The 19,014-nt window shown below is 48.1% G+C and overlaps 1 protein-coding gene across 7 annotated transcripts; it reads left to right on the forward strand.

The window, feature by feature from the left end:
• Positions 1-138: 138 nt before the first annotated feature.
• Positions 139-9,926, forward strand: TMEM35B (transmembrane protein 35B). Of its 7 annotated transcripts, none has more exons than XM_073792274.1 (4): positions 161-377; positions 6,832-6,877; positions 7,532-7,634; positions 8,180-9,926. In XM_073792274.1, exons 1-4 carry the CDS (start codon positions 270-272, stop codon positions 8,991-8,993), a joined length of 1,071 nt encoding a protein of 356 aa, XP_073648375.1. In that variant the 5' UTR covers positions 161-269; the 3' UTR covers positions 8,994-9,926. The 7 variants fall into 7 exon arrangements, with proteins under 7 accessions (XP_033694248.1, XP_073648375.1, XP_019793712.1 ...); XM_019938153.3 differs by having other exon boundaries at positions 240-377; positions 2,947-6,877; positions 7,495-7,634; XM_073792287.1 differs by having other exon boundaries at positions 240-377; positions 2,947-6,877.
• The last annotated feature ends 9,088 nt before the right edge of the window (positions 9,927-19,014 follow it).

The following is a 19,014-nucleotide window of genomic DNA, read 5'->3' on the forward strand; positions in this document are numbered from 1 at the left end:
TGAATTCGGAGGGGCCCGTTTAGTTAAGAGCAAGTGGGCCTCAGTATCCCCATCTGTGAGATGGGGCTGCCCTGCCCAAGCGCCGTCTCCTGCCTCAGCCTTTTGGTGCTGGCCCAAAAGAGGGCGGCAACCCCCTTGGGGGCGAGGAGCGGCGGCTCTGGCGCAGGTCTTCCGGCCGCCCCGGGAGGGAGGAAACGGACGGGCGGCAGGGGGCGGGTTTTCGGCGGGGCCTACCCTGAGGCGGGCGCGTCGCGGAGGCCGGCGCGGCCATGGCGCTCCCGCTCGCAGCTCTGCGCGTCCTGTTGGGCGGCTTCTTCGCGCTCACGGGGGCGGCCAAGCTCTCGGAGCAGATCTCGGCTCCGGTGTCAGAGCAGATGGTGAGCGGCGCGGGGTGGGCGGCGGACGGTTGGGCGGGGGACTGGCCGCAGGGCGGCGGGGGCTGCGACCCCGGCCGTTACCCAGGTGCCCGGCCGGCCCCCGCCTCTCCGTGCCCGCCCGCGCCCCGCGGACCCGCCTGTCTTCGGGCCAGACGGCGCTAGAGCTGGGGGGAGCACCTGGACAGCTACTTAGGCGTGGGCCCCTGCCTGGGGAGTTCCTCCGAGTTCTCTGGATTTTCCCTGGAAGGGGACGGTCACATTCCCTTCCATTCGGGCATTTTTGGCCCCAGGCAAATCTGGAGCCGATGAGGAATACTCTGGGACCCTTGGGGAGAGAGAGGGACCGAGCTCCCTTTGCGCCCTCCTTCCTTTGCTTGAGTTCTTGGGGGTGTTCATGAGGCGGGGGGTTATTAATCCCTGCTTATCAGAGTAGGAAACCTGCCCTGAAGGTGAAGTGTATCTGCTAAAGGTTACACAACTAGTCAAGAAGCAGGACCCAAACTTTAGATACTCTCCTAACTTAGAATCCAGAGAGCCCTTCCCAGAGCCTGAGAGGGAGGCCTAGAAGTCGCCCTTCGACTTCCTGTCTAGTTCCAGACTCTCCGAAAAGCTGTCATGTCCTTCTGCCCACCAATCTGCCCAGTCCCTCAGATAAGCCAGACTTCTAGATCTCTGCCAGTTTCCTTCTTCCAGGCCTGGCTTAGGGTGGGGGGTTGTTTGGGGAAGTACATCCTCAGAACCGGACAGCTTAGAGTTTCTTCCTTAGAGCACTGAGTAGGGGAGGTAGAGCTGAGGTGGGAGAGCCAGCAAAGGTAGCCAACCTAAGGGTCCAGGTGAAGTTGTCATGTGGCCCAGGACAGAGCTTGACTTAGCGAGCGAGCTGAGTCACTCACTTTGACCCCCTCAACTCCCTTTCTGTCTACTGCAATGAGAGCCAGGTCCCAGCATATGATATTGAGTAGAATCTGTTTAATGAACAAGAATCTCCCCTTCCATTCCCTTCCTCCTCACCAGATATTCCCTGCATAGTAGCCTGAAGAGAAACCAGGCCAAACAGAAAGAGAAGCGCCGGAGTTCCCAAGGCCTTGGCACTAGATGAGAAAGCCCAAGCCTAGCTTCCTCTTCCCGGAATTTGGGGCTGGGTTGTAATCTGGTGAGAAAATCAGTCCATCTCTGTACCACCATCCCACCCTTCTTGGAGCGTAAAGCCTGTTTTCTGATTCCAAAGCTCAGCCCCCCAGGGAGGCCGTCTCCTTTCCAGGCTGGCTGACCTTAGCCCTGGACCTGGCCTAGAGTAGTATCTCCTTTGCTGGGGGCGTTGAGGGCACTGGCACAGAATGCCTCTGTGGAGCATCTGGGCAGTGGATCCTTGGTGACTCTGGCTGACAGGCATTCCCTGCCGCCCCTAGAAAGCCCTGTTCGTGCAGTTCGCTGAGGTGTTTCCACTGAAGGTGTTCGGCTACCAGCCAGATCCCATGAGCTACCAAGTGGCTGTGGGCTGGCTGGAACTGCTAGCTGGGTTGCTGCTGGTCCTGGGCCCACCGATGCTGCAAGAGATCAGCAACTTGCTTTTGACACTGCTCATGATGGGTAAGGGGGGTGCAACTGGGCTGGTGAAATGGGGACTTCTAGGCGAGGGTGATAGCAAAAAGTCTGGCTGTTCTCGTTACTTTTGCCACTCTTTTCATCTGGAACCAGAAGCATTTCCTGCTCTATTGCAGTTTCCATGGTCTTCAGACTAGGCCAAGTGCTTTTTAAACTTAATATACTATAACCCTCTTCTATGTCAGATATACCTTCTATGTCATCAATTCTATTGGCTGCATGGTATTTCCATTATAAGGATATATTGTAACCTAAAAGCCCCTACCCCTTTCTCATTACCCCTACCCTGAGATGAGGGGTTGGAGTAGCAGCCGCCACTGGACTCATGTGTCTGGCAGGTGGAAACAGAGAGCAAGGAAGCTGGGCCCCCTGACCAGAAAGGCAGAGGATTTCCCTGTGGCAGGCATTCCTAGAGGGCCTCCTCTTAGTGGCTCTGCCCACAGGAACTGCTGATGTACAAAGACAGCTGCTGCTTCAAAGGCCAGACATCTTCAGGCTCTTCTATGTCCCCTGGCCTTGTGTCACCATTGCTGCTGCCACTACCACCCTTCTTCCAGGCTTTCTTTCCATTTCCACAGCTTCCTTCATTTTCAGATCTTTCCCACTACCTCCACCACCAATCCCTGGGCCTTCTTCCCTCCACTAGGATTGAGAAAGGAGAAGGATCAGGGAGAATCTGTTCCAAAATGCCCACCTACTCACCTTGCCCTGTTTGGTTGGATTGTTGCTATTTCTTGCCATCTGAGAGGGTCTACGTTAGTTCAAGAAACTTTTGATTTCTGGTTCTGCTTTCTCTGGGAGGTCAGAGAGATGAGTGCAGCTAGTTTAGGGTGTGTGTGTTGGTGGGGGGCAGTGTTCAAGAGAGGGCTTAAGGTAGAGTGGGTCAGCTTGGCTGGAGGGCCCTGAGCTCCTGGATATCCTGAGCATTCCCAGGGAGCCTCAGGGACCTCATTTTCCATTCCAGGGGCTATCTTCACTTTGGTGTCTCTGAAAGAATCACTGAACACCTGCATCCCAGCCATCGTCTGCCTGGGGCTCCTGCTGCTGCTGGATATCTGCTAGCTCTTAGTCCAAACTAAAAAGATGTTCAGACACCCTAGGAGGAAGTCTCCAAGTGCATTCAAGGAATCCTGGGAGTAGAGTCTGTCTTGCCTCCTCATGCCATGTCACTGCCAAAGCAGGAACATGGTGGAACACAGAATGTCACCTTGTTACCAGTACACCCAAGGTTGGCCAGCGTTGAAGTAGACATCTGGTCTACCTGGCCCTGCTTTGTCTCTTGGACATTTACTGCTCTTTTTTGAGGGGTACATGTTACATATTCTAGCATTCCTCATGTCATATGAAAATAGAAAATAAATTTAAATCACCGAAACTTTTAATGCCCCCAAATAACTACTTTCAATTCCTTTGTATAACTGTACCTCCCAGTTTTTTCTGTGCCTTTATACAGATGTTTTTAAATGAAAATGAGACCATATATACTACTTTATTATCTGCTTTTTAAACCTAATACACTGTAATACCATTCTCTGTCTGTTTTACCTCATTGATGTTAATGGGTGCATAGTATTCCATTGTAAGGATGTACTGTAATGTATCTATACAAGCCCCCAATGAGAAACATTTGGATTATTCCCAATTTTTTAACTATTGTAAACCTCACAGTTAATCATCTCTGCATATTTATTTTCTTTCCCTAAAAGTGAGGGTGCTGATTCAAAAGGCATGCACGTTTTTAAGGTTTTTATTATATGCTCAGAATTTACACATCGAGTACGGCAGAGTACTGAGTATACCTGCTTCTGCCTGCTGAGCCACGTGGGGTACTCCCCATTCTTTTTTTTTCTTTTAAATTTTATTTGTTTTTGGCTGCGTTGGGTCTTTGTTGCTGCACGCGGTCTTTCTCTAGTTGTGGTGAGCGGAAGCTACTCTTTGTTGTGGTGCATGGGCTTCTCATTGCGGTGGCTTCTCGTTGCGGAGCACGGGCTCTAGGCGCACGGGCTTCAGTAGTTGGAGCACACAGGCTTAGTAGTTGCGGCATGTGGGCCCTAGAGTGCGCGGGCTCTAGGGCGCGTGGGCTTCAGTAGTTGTGGCATGGGGGCTCCGTAGTTGTGTCTCATGGGCTTAGTTGCTCCGCAGCATGTGGGATCTTCTGGACCAGGAATTGAACCTGTGTCCGCTGCATTGGCAGGCAGATTCTTAACCACTGTACCACCAGGGATGTCCCTCCCATTCCTTTTTTAAATTAATTAATTTATTTTTGGCTGTGTTGGGTCCTTGTTTCTGCGCAAGGGCTTTCTCCAGTTGCGGCAAGCGGGGGCCACCCTTCATCACGGTGCGCGGGCCTCTCACTGTCGCGGCCTCTCTTGTTGCGGCGCACAGGCTCCAGATGCGCAGGCTCAGCAGTTGTGGCTTACGGGCCCAGTAGCTCTGTGGCATGTGGGATCCTCCCAGACCAGGGCTAGGACCTGTGTCCCCTGCATTGGCAGGCGGACTCTCAACCACTGCGCCACCAGGGAAGCCCCCTCCCATTCCTTTTTATCTTGTGCACTTGAGAGTTGTAAAGCTAACAGAGATGGGCATTAAGTCATTTTACAGGACCTGAAACTGCCAGGGAAGTGCTCCTTGGCACCTAGATGGAGGCAGGGGACAGCCAACTCTAAGGCATGCTGCACGTTAAAGCAGTGCCAGAACCTGTGATGAATCCCAGAGGTCCTAGGGAGTCGGAAGGGTGTGTGTGAGAGACAATTCTCGAGGGCAAGTGACCATGTTAGGGTACCTACTATCACATCACCAACCATCTTCACCTCAGTGGGGTTCTTTTGGGAAGTGATGTACCTCCATAAGGGAAAATAGTGAAGAAAAAGAAATCATTTATTTATGCAAATACTCTAGCCACCAGCCTACAAATTGCTTTGGGGGTTAGGGAATGGCTTTTGGGAGCCCACAGGAGTGAGAGAAGTCTATGTATATTACTCCATTTCATCTTCACTATAGAAGGGTAATTTCTGCTCTGACACTGATGAGCTGGGAACCTCAGGTAAGCTGGCACTCTTAGTTAGGTCTTCTTGTGTCTGAAAGCACAGTGATGCAACCTCTCTATAGTTAGGGGTGTGTGTGTGTGTATGTATGTGTGTGTGTATACATATATATGTATATTAATACATATATATGTAGTAGTATATGTATACTACATGTACAGTGTGTCAAAACAATAAGGAAACTTTCTGTCACATAAGAGGTCCAGAGATAACATAGCTTCAGTTTCTTTTTTAAAAAAAAATAAATTTATTTATTTTTCTCTGCATTGGGTCTTCGTTGCTGTGCATGGGCTTTCTCTAGTTGCAGTGAGTGGGGGCTACTCTTTGTTGCGGTGTGCGGACTTCTTATCGTGGTGGCTTCTCTTGTTGTGGAGCACGGGCTCTGGGCGCCTGGGCTTCAGTAGTTGTGGCTCACAGGCTCCGTAGTTGTGGCTCGTGGGATCTAGAGCGCAGGCTCAGTAGTTGTGCTGCTTTCAATTTATTGACTTCTGCCCTCAGGGTTACAAAATAGCTGAAGCAACTCCAGACAACACATTTGCACATAATATCCAAAGGTGAAAAGAAAGAGGAAAGCTCTCTTAGAAGACCCTAGGTTTCCCCTTGCATCCCACTGTACAGAATTATGTCACATTTCCATTCTTAGACCAGTCACTGGCAAGGAGAATGGAATTTCCAAGTTGGACTTAGACAAGTTAAGATTTACCCACACTGGTCAAGTGGTCAGCAAAGAAGAAGGGAGAGAGTAGATAGTGCCACTTATTAACTTATTTGCAAATATGGATAATAATGGCAAATATTTTCATAGAGTTGCTGTGAAGATTTAGTGAGTTAAAGTGTTTACAGTAGTGCCTGGTACATAATAAGTGCTCAGTAAATGCTATTATTAAATAGCGTTTGTTATTAAATAGCAGTTCTACAGATGAGAAAATGGATTCAGAAAGCTTAAGTGCCTATGTGTCAGACCTGAGACTAGAATTAAGACCTGGTTGACTCCAGAACCCACACTTTCCACTGCACCAGTTGCCAAAGTTGGAAGTGGGCAGGTGTGGCACCCCTGCTCTTCAACTTGAAGGTAGATGGGATGATCGGTTCAATGTAATTAAATCTCCATTGCTTCCCAGAATTGCCCTTCTGCATGAAAATTTTGAAGCCCTTGAAAGTAGAGCCTGGAAACCCTGGGATCTTGGCCTCTTACCATCTCCACCCCTTCCAGGATTCCATAGCCAGCTTGTCTCCAACCAGGACTTTGAGTAAAACCTCACACAGCTGGTATTAGATTGAAGGCTCCTATTTACCGAGGCTTGGCCTGTAAGCTGATTTAGCAGCTACAGGGCCCTTCAAGCTTGGCTGTAGGGCCCACCTAGCAGCTTCAGTAAAGGCAGGGTGCTGGAAGAGTAGGCTGGCCAGCTGGTATGGAGGAGCAGTTGGGATTGACAGCAGCAGGAGTATCTTTAGCTTTAGCTGTGCTGCCTCACCCCAAGGAGAAGCCAGGCCTTAGGAAATGGGCCCCCCAAACCACAGCCTAAGCCTTGGTCAGGTTGGCACAATGACATTCAGCTGCGAGGCCTTCCTTATACTTTGCTATCTCCCTCCCTGTGCCCCCTTGCCTTGCAATGACATTCCCTTCCCTTGGGGCCCTGGCTGCACCCCACAAACCCTGCTCACAGCTGTCACAGGTGGACTCCAGCCCTTCCAGCTGTTGAGCCCATTCTTCATGTCATGTCTTGGGATTAGTCAGTTGATGGGAGGGCCTAGGATATGTGGGTGGCAGTGGATTCTCATCTGTCTCAGCTCCTTAAACCCAGGCCCCCAGGAACCCAAAGAGATCTGCAGCAGCCAGAGCAGCAAGAGGTAAGAGAGGAGTGATCTGGTGGGAAGGCGGGGAGAGGTTCAGGGTGGGATGGTTAGGGCCAGAGCCATGGTGGGCCGAGCTGAGTGCGAGGGGCAGAAGGGAATACACTCACTCAGGGTCCCAGAAAGGACTGGAGCCTGAGAGATTCAAAGGTAAGAAGTACAAATTTTGGTATTGGAGGAACCATGTTTTGGAACACCCTAGGAGTGTGACTATGTGCCACAACTAGGAACAGGACATTGGCTTGTGCACTTACCCCCTTGGGGAGAGGGGGAATATGCCCAGATGTGTTTGTGCTGTTGTGTTTGACTGGGGTGTCCGTGTCCCTAACGCTGTGTGTGTGCCTGTGTGAGTGTACACTTTCATCTCTGTGCTGCCTAGAGGGGAAGGGAGCGTATCTCCCCAGTGTCAGCCAGTGCTCAGAGTTTTACTTATGTTTTCTCATAATCCCCCCAACACCACTGTGAGGCAGGTATTTTAATCTCCATTTTACAGCAGAGAAGACAGGCTCAGTGAAGCTGAGTAATGTGCCCGAGGTCATAATGGCAGATAAATGTGTGTATCTAGGATCTGCCTGATTCCCGGGCCTGTGCTCTTTTTGCTTTGCTGTCCAAAGTTTTAAATCAGACCCAGGACTTCTTTGTGGTCAAAAGGCAAGGGGGAAGGAAACAAGACTGGAAGGCCTGTGAGACCTGAAACCTTTTCAGCTCTGCCCAGGGTGCTCCAGGCAAGCCCCAGGAGAGGACCTTCACCAAGGTAAGTCCAAGGTCACTGTGCATGGGCCTGCCTCTGGGTCACTGCATCCTAAGTCCATAACTCCATCCACGCCTCACTCTCCCCCCTACTGATCTGGATGGCACTGGAGCAGGGAGGCGTGGGCTTTTTCTAGGAAGGACCCTATATTCCAGCCTGGTTTCTCCATAACTCCCTGTTGGCTCAGCCTTGCTTAGGCTTATTAATGCACATACCTGGGCACCACAAGTCAGAACCGTACACCATCTGTGAGGGACACCTTCACCCTCCCAGTCGCCAAGGTTGGAAATTTCCAAACTACCTGGGATTCCTGTCTCTTCCTCATTTTCTACATCTTGTCACCAAGCTCATTCTACTTCAGATAACTCTGGAGCCCATCCCCTCCTCTCCATCCCCAGCTGGTGCTGGCTGTGCTCAGGCCTCAGCCCCTCACCGGGCTTCCCACCACCACCGACTGAGGAAAAGAGGACGGGGGTCGGGTGGGGGAAGGCGGGATGGAGGGCTCTTGTATGGCTAACCTCCATGGTGACCTCTCTTCCTCTTGCTAGCCCAAGGTCCGAGATGAACAGCAGCGCTGGGGACCTGGGTGTTGGTGCTGGCGGCCGCAGCCCCTGGGGCGACCCTGCTGGCTTCATTGCGGTGCCCACAGCCTACGCCTTGGCGCCGGGCCTGGGGCTGCCGGCTAACGTGGCGGCCCTGGCAGTGTTCGTCCGCCGCGGCAGGCGCCTGGGCCAGGCCCTGCGTCTCCACCTGCTCAACCTGGCCATGGCCGACGTGCTCTTCATGCTTACACTGCCGCTGCGGCTCACGTACTACCTGGGCCCGACCCACTGGCCCTTCCTGGAGGCTGCCTGCCGCGCGGCCGGGACCACCTACTGCGTGTCCACCTACGCGGCCTTGGCCTTCGCGGCGCTCACCAGCGTGTGCCGCTGCGGCTCGGTGCGGCCGCCCAGCCCTGCGCCGCAGGGGCCCCGCCCGCGCCACGTGTGCTGCTGCCCGGCTGGCCGGCCAGGCCTGTGCCGCACCCTCGCTGGCCGCCCCGCATGCGCTGCGCCCCAGGCCGGGCAGCGCCAGCGCGGACCTGGCCTACGACACCGTGGCCGCCTTCCCCGCCGCCTTCCTGCTGGTGCTTGCGGCCTATGTGAGCTTGGCGCGGGTGCTCGCGGCGCCCTCGGGCCCGGGCCCGGCCCTCGCCCCAGACGGTCCAAACCGGCGCGCGGCCAGGACAATGGTGCTCGGGCACCTGTTGGTCTTTGCCCTCTGCCTGGCGCCCTACCACCTGCTGCTGGCGCCCTGGGTGGCCGGACAGGAGGACACCGTGGGCCGCGACGACAGAGGGTGCCAGGCCACCTCCACGCTTGACGTCCTGCACACCCTCAGCCTGGCGCTGCTGAGTCTCAACGGCTGCCTGGACCCGCTCATCTACTGCTTCTCTGCGCGCAGCTTCTGCCAGGACTGCTGGGCTCTGAGCTGCCTCCCGGGGGTAGGGAGGTCCGGGTCACACTCGGTCTCCTCGGCCTCCACGGCCTCCTCCTAGAGAGTCCCCTGGCCTGCTGCCTGCTTCACCCCTGCCACCCTCCCAGTGGCGTCCTGGGTGGTGAAAGCTCTTTGCAAGGACCTAGACTCCAGTCCTGACGCAGCCACATACTAGCCGCCTGTAGTTGTAGACCTTCGGGCTCTGTCAAAAGGGGAAAGAACATTCTTTACTGACCTGAATGTTTCCTAGACTTTGCCAGTGTTTGGATACACATAATATGCCATTGCTTTCAAAATCTCTGGGGATAAACCCCAAAGTCCTAAACAGGGCCTACAAGGGCTAACTGCCTCCTGCTTCTCTCTCAGCATCCTCTCATCCTCATTTTCCCTCTTCTCCTCTACCACATCTGCCCGTCTCCGTGGGTTGAGTCACCTTATCAGTCCCTGGAACAGACCAGTTTCCTCCTCTTCAAAGCCTTTGCAGCTGACCGCCAGGAATGATGTCCCTCCGTCTCCTTTGCTAAGTTAATTCCTTTCCATTCTCACTTCCTCAAACGTAGCTGTAGGGAAGCCTTTGTTGACCAGCACCACATACACCATTCCCTAGACTGGGTTAGATCTGGTTGCTCCTTTATAGCTCTTTCCACAATTGCAATCAAGCAATTAACTGGTTAGTTCTTTTTTTTTTTTTCTGTTGTTCTTTTTCTCTGTATTTATGTCGATCCATAAGAGAGTGCCATTTTTGTAGACCCAAAAGGGTTGAATAGTGGCAGTTTTATTTTCATCCAATTCAACTTAATAAATTCCATGTTTGTCATATTTACTGCTTGCTACTGTGCCTTGCATGTAGTAAGACTTCAGTATGTCAGATGAATGCATGAAACCTGAATATCATTAGCTTAAAATGCTCAAGGACTCACTCAGACATTCTAGTCTCCGGTAGATTTTCCTCAAGTGTTTCTGGGATTCTCCAAGCTTGTATTACCAGATGCATTCTTTTTGTTTGTTTGTTTTTGGTTTTTTTTGCGGTATGCGGGCCTCTCACTGTTGTGGCCTCTCCCGTTGCGGAGCACAGGCTCCGGACGCGCAGGCTCAGCGGCCATGGCTCACAGGCCCAGCCGCCCCGCGACTCGTGAGATCCTCCCGGACCGGGGCACGAACCCGCGTCCCCTGCATCGGCAGGCAGACTCCCAACCACTGCGCCACCAGGGAAGCCCCCAGATGCATTCTTGAAGCAGTCCTGATGATTGCTTCCGTCTGCAGTTGCTGGTTACCCACGACTCTGCCATCACCTCCACTGTCCCAAGAGTCCTGTGCCAAGACTTGGTGATAACCAAGCTGGAGATCCATCCTGCCATTAGCTGGGACAGGGATCCGTCAGACTTGCTGCCTTCTGCTTCAGCTTAGCCGGGACTCTGTCACTGGGTGCAAATCCCTGGCAATGGTTCTGGCCACCAGTGCTTTCCCTCCTCGTGCCTTGATGACTTAGCAGTTGGCTTCAAGTGGGGGAATGGAACCACTCCCTCTCCTCGGCCATGTTATAGGGGGCCCCATAACAAGGCTGCTTGGATCTCAAGCTTAATGAGTGAGGGCAGCGTGTTCATGTTGCCAAGTCAGATGGGTCAGGAAGGGTTCACCAGTCAGCTACCATGTCTTACTGACCTCAGGTCCTATTGCTGAATTTGCCTTCTAATGGTAAGTTTGAGAAATTTCTTTAATTTTTGATACATTACCTTTCATTGTTCCCTTATTCCTCCTTTAACTGTTTTCTTTTACATTTTAAAAATAATGCTCATGAAAAGAAATTCAAAGCAGTAGAGAAAAATGCAAAATCAAAAATAAAGCTTCTCCCGGTGGTAACCACCATTCACAGTTTCTTGTGTATCTTTCCAGAGATTTTCTATTACAGTACAGATATAGGTATAGTCAATTTCCTTCAAAAATCCACAAATGGGATAGTGTTACAAGGCTCTTCTGCACTTTTCCTCATTTAATGTATCTTGTACTTCTTTTTATATCAGCACGTATAGATCTACCTCATTCTTTTTAATAGATGCAGAGTATTGATTTCACTCAATTGATCCCCCTGTTGATGGGCATTTTTTTTAACATCTTTATTGGAGTATAATTGCTTTACAATGGTGTATTAGTTTCTGCAGTATAACAAAGTGAATCAGCTATACATATATTCCCATTTCTCCTCCCTCTTTTCGTCTCCTTCCCACCCTCCCTATCCCACCCCTTGGGCATTTGCTTTACTGTGATAACTAATAATGCAATGAGTGTCCCTGTCCACAAATCTTTGCATACTTGTAAATCTGTAGAATAAATTCCTGGCAGTGAAATCGCTGCGTCAAGGAGTATGTGTGCGCACTTAAATGGTTTAATTAAATCACCAAATTGCCTCCAAAAATGCAGCACCAATCACACACCCATCAACAGCTCGTAACAGTCCCTGTTTTATCACACCCTCACTAGGACTGGATATTGTCACCTGCCTCCTCCTTGAATCTGGACTCCTGTCTGCATTTCAACTGTGGGCATGGTTAATTTGCTTCTTTTTCCTAGAAGTCTTCTCAGTCTCCTCCATATCTGAAACCTGCCAGTGGGGGCAGAAGTGGGAAGGGAAAGGGTATCACCTGAGACCTCATACCAGCCAAACGCCTGTCTTGCTTGCTAGAGGAATTAAACAAAAGCCCAAATACACATTGGTAATTGTCATCTCTCCTTCCTTGGGAATTAGGTTGGCTCATTCCATGCAACACTGACCATCATCTCAGGCCAAGGCCAGGAGGCAGCCTGGGCCCACGTCATGAATTCACTTGCTCTGGTGGAATGAATTGCTTCTTGCTGGGTCTCTGAGAAATGATCTCGTGTCCACGCTAGAGCCAGCTGAATCTCCTGAGGCCAAATTTGATTCTGTTCAAATAAAAAAATGATTCCCTGTGGCATCATCCATCCCCGTGGTCTTGTACTATCTTGGATTTTTTTTTTTTTTTTTTTTTTTTTTTTTCTATCTTGCTTTTGATGTGACTTTTCCCTTAGTAGTCAGTTTCCTTTGGGAAATGTCTAACTTAGTCTTCTGTGTCTGACCTGAGGAAAAAGAACTTGAGAGTTGATTGCCTCTGGGAGCTCAGACACAGTGGAAGGAAGGCCTCTGTTTGGAGTTAGTGCATTTGGGAATCACCCTCCCCTCTCCCTGGTGATTCAGGAGAGTAGGAACCTGGGGTGAGAACCCAGAGGCAAAGAGCTTGAGGGATGAGAGAGAACAGATGGCTTTGTACTGTCAATCCTTTTGGATTCTTTTTGCCTTATTTATTCTAAACTTTCAAGAATTTGACCCAAGACCCTCCCTCAGTCCAGGATGGAGAAGAGCGAGCCTAGGTTGGTCGTTGATTAGATGCTGGACACCCTCTTTCTCCAGGATCCAGGGAAAACTCATCTGCCAACTGTTCCCAGCAGCTGGGGGAGTCTAGGGTATGTTTTCAGTATGCCCTGGACCCCGCTACCTCTTGTAGGGCCAGGAACGCCCAATTCCCACCCCTACCCACCCAGGCCACACCCTGTAGCTGTGGGGTCCAAACGTGGTGCAGAGAAGATGCTCCTGACACCGAAGGAAGAACGCTTCCTTTCCTGCCGGAACCCGCTCTCTCCTTCAGCTCAATTACTGTCCAGGTCTCTGAACCCAGCCCAAGCCCGTTCCTGCCTTTGGCTAGGGCTGGTCCAGGTCCTCGGCTCTGCACACACCAGCCTAGGGCCCCTCAGCCAGCCGTGCTTCCTCAGTGACCCTGCTTGCTTTTCCTGAGTCCGCCTCTCCAGACCAGCCTCGCCTGTTCCCTCAGCCCCTGCAGGAAGCCTGTCACACCTCAGCTTGATTTCTCTATTGTATTCAGGCCCTGGCCCCAGGCGCTCTCTCTGCAGCTGATTCTTTGCCTTGACATCTATTTCCTTCTCCTCTAGCCTTGGAAGGAGGATAGTGTTTTCCCTCTGGGTTTTGCAGATACCCCTGTGGCTGCAGCTGTCTTTCACTGGTCCTGAAACCAGCTCCATGGACTACATTCCAGCTTCAGGGACTGGGACCTCCTCCCCAGACCAGTCACTCCAGGGCTCTCCCAGGCCTGCCCTTTCCCTCTGCTGGTATGGAACATGCCCACCATCTGGCCCTAGTGCTGTCGTTAAGTCATGCTTCTTTGCCCCTAATTTTCCGTGAGCACCAGGCTAGCTCTGAAATGTACTAGTGGTTGGGGTGCTGGGCTCACGCTGGCCCCTAGCATTGGTGGGGTTCTGGGTGAGCGTGCAGAAGGAGGCCCAGATACTATATGTCTAAATATTTACAAGTTATAAATTAAGCAAGCACATTTTTAAATGAAATGCATTCCATTCATCTTCCTTGAAAAATATACCTTCATAATGACAGAATAGAAAAATACATTTAAAGTTGTGGTTTTCAAGACTGAAAATCAGCAAATTATCAAAGGTGAGAGAATCTAATTTTACATATTATGTTCAAACATTGTGTTTGGGTGGTGTATGATAAATTATTATTACAGAAAATATTAATTATTTTAATTTCATCATATAAATCACCATTATTCATAATATAAATATTTTTTTACCATTTCTTCAAGCCATTTCTATACTCATACAGAAATTCTTAAGTTCTTTTTTTCAAAAATTTCAATAATTTACTGTTATTTTATTTTATTTATTTAATTTTACTTATTTATTTATTTATTTATGGCTGGGTTGGGTCTTTGTTGCTTCACCCGGGCTTTCTTTAGTTGCGGCGAGCGGGGGCTACTCTTCGCTGCGGTGCACGGGCTTCTCATTGAGGTGGCTTCTCTTGTTGCAGACCACGGGCTCTAGGCAGGCGGGCTTCAGTAGTTGTGGCACTCGGGCTCAGTAGTTGTGGCTCACGGGTTCTAGAGGGCAGGCTCAGTAGTTGTGGTGCTCGGGCTTAGTTGCTCCGTGGCATGTGGGATCTTCGCGGACCAGGGCTCGAACCCGTGTCCCCTGCATTGGCAGGCAGACTCCCAACCACTGCGCCACCAGGGAAGGCCCTATTTCACTTTTAAAACTAAAACATATATCTATACATATCAGAAAATTTTTTTTTTGAAATTGAGAAACACTGCATGTGAAATATACAACCAAAGTGAGATTTCAATAAAATATGAGGCAATTAGAACAAAGAAAGGAAAATGTCTGACAATGAATAAGATTCACAGACATAAAATCTCAAAACTAATTTTTATACAGACTACTTTTTGGGTACTATAGATTGAGGTATAATCTTGATTGAAGAGAGATCTGAACAAATTTAGCAACGAGTCGTCATTTTCTGTTATTTTAAAATAACAGTCCAGGGACTTCCCTGGTGGCACAGTGGTTAAGAATCTGCCTGCCTATGCAGGGGACACGGGTTCGAGCCCTGGTCCACGAAGATCCCACATGCCGCAGAGCAACTAAGTCCGTGTGCCACAGCTACTGAGTCTGCGCTCTACAGCCTGTGAACCACAGCTACGGAGGCCTAGGGCTGAAGCCCGCTCGCCACAACTACTGAAGCCCGCGCGCTTAGAACACGTGCTCTGCAACAAGGGAAGCCACGGCAATGAGAAGCCTGGGCACTGCAACAAAGAGTAGCCCCTGCTCACCCCAACTAGAAAAAGCCTGCGCGCAGCAACAAAGACCCGACGCAGCCAATAAATAAATAAATAAAAGTGAAATAGTTAACTCTTATGTTTCTATAAACTTTTACTAACATTTTTTTTTACTAATATCTCTTTAAAATTAATATATTTTTCCACCAATGAACATAGTTTGTTCTTTAGTGGAGAATTTTATTTGTTTCATTTAACTTTTCTGGTACATATCATATCTTAAGTAAATTAAATGTAATTGATTTAATGGCATTTGGTTGAGATTTCTACCATGTGTCTGAGAGTGGTTCTGAGGTCATATTTGATGTGTTTCATCAATATATTCTATCTTTGGGCATGTCCAGAAAATATTACATATAATCTTTGAATTACTCCAAAAAATGTCATTGCTATCAGCACAATTGAAACTATGTCTTTTAGTAAATCCAAACTATGTACAATACATGGCCAAAGAATATTTCTGGATTTTTGGCCCAACTTTTGCCTTGTATACCTTTCTTTGTTAATCACATTAGCACTATGACCATAGATTTATCCTTGGCAATCTTTTTTTTTTTGCGGTACATGGGCCTCTCCTGTTGTGTAGCACAGGCTCCGGACGTGCAGGCTCAGCGGCCATGGCTCACGGGCCCAGCCGCTCCGCGGCATGTGGGATCTTCCCGGACCGGGGCACGAACCCGCGTCCCCTGCATCGGCAGGCGGACTCTCAACCACTGCACCACCAGGGAAGCCCCTTGGCAATCTTTTAAATCAATGTTCAAAACTGAAAGCTGTTTTTTCGTTCTTCATTCAAATCATACTTGTATTTTGGAATTCTGATTTGCATAGGGTATAGCACCCTAACACATACTGTACTCTGGTTGCAATAACTGGAAAAAGCCAAATAAATTATAAATACCATATTTTAAAGATACTGAAGAGCTGTGGAAGCAGCAATGACTAGAAGAATTGGAATTCAGACAGGGAGTATCCCTTCTAAGTTGAGTTGGTAGTCACTGGATGTTTTCTTCCCTGGGAACATTTGCTCATTCTGTGCATGAGTTGAGTATTGAGCTTGACCCATGCAGAGACCTTATATTGGTAGAAAAAGGAACCACATGTCTTTTGGCAGTTAAGTGGGGCTGTTGTGAGAAACTGGGGACTCTAAAACACAGCTGTTTGTAACCATAGGACATTTTCTGAGTTCTGAGTCTGAGTGTGAAAGGCTGGGAAGCTAAGCTGAGGGCTTCCAAAAGGCCAAGTGAAATCTCTCATAATCTTGAGATGCTTAGGACACAAAGTCCAATTAGAGGAATGAGGCCTGATGCAAAAACATAGCTGATATTCCCCTCAAGAAAATTTCTAGACTTTGAAGCTGTGGGAGTAAAGAGGAGGTAGGAAAAAAAGCTAAAGTGCCAGGTGCAGAGCCTCTAAAGGGCAGAACCGAATCTCCAGTGAGTCTTTCAGGATTGGGGAGACAGAGAGCAATTAGACTCTTAGTCAAAAGCCCAGGAAAGCCCAACCTGAAAGCAAGAATGAGTCGGAGGTGGACTGAATCATACTGAAGTTGTCACCCAGCTCTGTCATAGTTAACTTGTAACTGGATTGAGGTGACCAGTCCCTTATCCTGTCTGCCTAACAGAGGAAAGATGGAACTTTCTGTGATAGGAGATATCATACAGACCTTCTACATGACTTTAACAATGTCTGGCACACAATAAAAAGTCACTAGACATGCAAAGAGGTAGGAAAATGAGACTGATCATCAGACAAACAATAAAAACTGATCAATAAGTGATCCAGATGTTGGCGTATAAGACAAAGACTTTATTTATTTTTAATTAATTAATTTATTTTTGGCTGCATTGGGTCTTTGTTGCTGCATGCGGGCTTTATGTAATTGCAGCGAGTGGGGGCTACTCTTCATTGCAGTGCACGGGCTTCTCATTGCGGTGGCTTCTCTTGTAGAATAGCATGGGCTCTAGGTGCGTGGGCTTCAGTAGTTGTGGCACATGGGCTCAGTAGTTGTGGCTCGTGGGCTCTAGAGTGCAGACTCAGTAGTTGTGGTGCCTGGGCTTAATTGCTCCGTGGCATGTGGGATCTTCCCGGACCAGGGATTGAACCTGTGTCCCCTGCACTGGCGGGTAGATTCTTAACCACTGTGCCACCAGGGAAGTCCCCAAGGCAAGGATTTTAAATAATTATAATTAATTAAAATGATTAAAGAAAATAGAGGAAAATATGGACAAAATGAATTAAAAATAGACATTTTCAATGGAGAATTGAAATTCCCCAAAAGGAATCAAGTGATTGATTTGAGAACAATAGAGAGAAGGTAATATTGGCAAAACTTGGGATTCTTTTATTAACAGAATAACAGTTAATAAGCAGAATTCACACATATAATTTCACCCAGTCAAAAAACTATATATGAAAGTAAAACAGGGCTTCCCTGGTGGCACAGTGGTTGAGAGTCCGCCTGCCGATGCAGGGGACACGGGTTCGTGCCCCGGTCCGGGAAAATCCCCCATGCCACGGAGTGGCTGGGCCTGTGAGCCATGGCCGCTGAGCCTGCGCGTCCGGAGCCTGTGCTCCGCAACGGGAGAGGCCACAACAGTGACAGGCCCACGTACCGCAAAAAAAAAAAAAAAAAAAAGTAAAACAAATTAATCGAGCTCTTGCTAGAAGCAAATCTACCAATAAACATGAGTAATTAATGTTACAAGGTAAATTTTTACCAAGGTAATTTTTCTGGGAAGAAAGGATCATTAGCATTTCAACACTGATGGCAACAACGTAAGAAAAGTCTGTCATCAAATACTTTATTGGTCTCAGGCACTTAAGACAATGAGGGGTCAAATAACCTTTTTAGTTGCAGCCTGCCAGGGCTTCTGTCCTGGGGCATTAGAGGGAATCAGAGATGGGGTAGGTTACCTTTGAAACTTCAAAAACAGCAGCAGTTTTCATGGGGAAGGGGTCACTTGTATGAGCAAACTGTCTTTGTAAAAATGTCAACTGAGAAAAAAAATGATATATTACTGTGATTTGAAAGAAAATGAAAAATCTAATATTCCAGTTAGTTCAAGTTATTTTGCTTGAATTGTTAAATTTTTCTTGGAAATTAAGGCATGACAGAAGCATGGGATACAGAGGGGGAAAGCATGGGATCTGGAGTTTGAGAGACCTAGGATGAAATCCCAGCCCCACCATGTTCCAGATATAGGACCTTGGCAAAGTACTGCCCCCTCACATGCTCAGTTTTACCCAGATGTAAAGGATGAGACAGTATCCGTAAGGTGTGTCATATAATACTTGGATATAAAAAGGTGTCAATGGGTGGTGCTGCTAATTCTTACTATTGTGGTGGAACTAATATTTGAAGATTAAATGCTCATTTTGAAGACTTTGTTCTTAATTTGGACTTCTTTGAGTAGATTTGCTTTTACAATGCTGTAGGAATAAAGTGCAATATAATGGAATATAAAATGTGGCATCTAAGCACTGGTCACACACTCAGGACAGACACAAAACTATACACCTACTTCTGAATATTAAATAGGAAATTTAGACATGTAAAAATGAATTTACATCTATATATTTTTCAAAATAAAACAGAGAAGCTGGAATGTAACAACAGAAATAAACTAGTAGTACAATGTCAGAAGTGGAGATGTTTGAGATTTTGTGTTATAACTAATCTTCTGCATTATGAATTTTAACTAAAACAAGAGGATGTGCTGAAAAAACAGGTTCCTCTGGCCAACCGAGTGGATTGACAATTCTGAAAATGCTGCTGTTATTAAGAGATGGGACAGGCTTAAACAAACAGGGACAATAGCTTATATCCTCTGTTAAAAGAAGTGCTCACAGATTTCCATTGCAAATGGTACAGAGAATGTTGTTTGAAGGGAGAGTTCCTTCTGGAACTACCTCCTGATGAGGACTGATGGAAGATGACTGGTTGGAGCTGGGGCTTCCAAGTTGAGCCTGTAGCTCATTTTTGTGTAAAACCCCCATGCATCACCATTTACCAAGAAAATGAAAAATAAACTTGAGTTTCCTTTCTTTACTTGAAAAAAAAGAAAGAAAAGGAATCAAATAAACATTCTAGGACTGAAAATTACAGTGCCTGAAATTAAGAAGTCATTGGATAGATTTAACAGCAGATTGGACATAGATTATAAAATTCAAGAAATGTCAATAGAAAATATCTAAATAGAAATACAAAGAGAATAAAGAACAAAAAAATTTAAGAAAAGAACACAAAT

Source organism: Tursiops truncatus, chromosome 1 (genome assembly GCF_011762595.2).
Source record: "Tursiops truncatus isolate mTurTru1 chromosome 1, mTurTru1.mat.Y, whole genome shotgun sequence".
NCBI lineage: Eukaryota > Metazoa > Chordata > Mammalia > Artiodactyla > Delphinidae > Tursiops > Tursiops truncatus.

Coding starts and splice junctions, on each gene's coding strand:
- TMEM35B (XM_073792274.1), top strand. CDS start 270: ATGGCGCTCCCGCTCGCAGCTCTGCGCGTCCTGTTGGGCGGCTTCTTC. Junction 6,878..7,531: donor AGCAGCCAGAGCAGCAAGAG/GTAAGAGAGGAG, acceptor TGTGGTCAAAAG/GCAAGGGGGAAGGAAACAAG. Junction 7,635..8,179: donor AGGAGAGGACCTTCACCAAG/GTAAGTCCAAGG, acceptor TCCTCTTGCTAG/CCCAAGGTCCGAGATGAACA.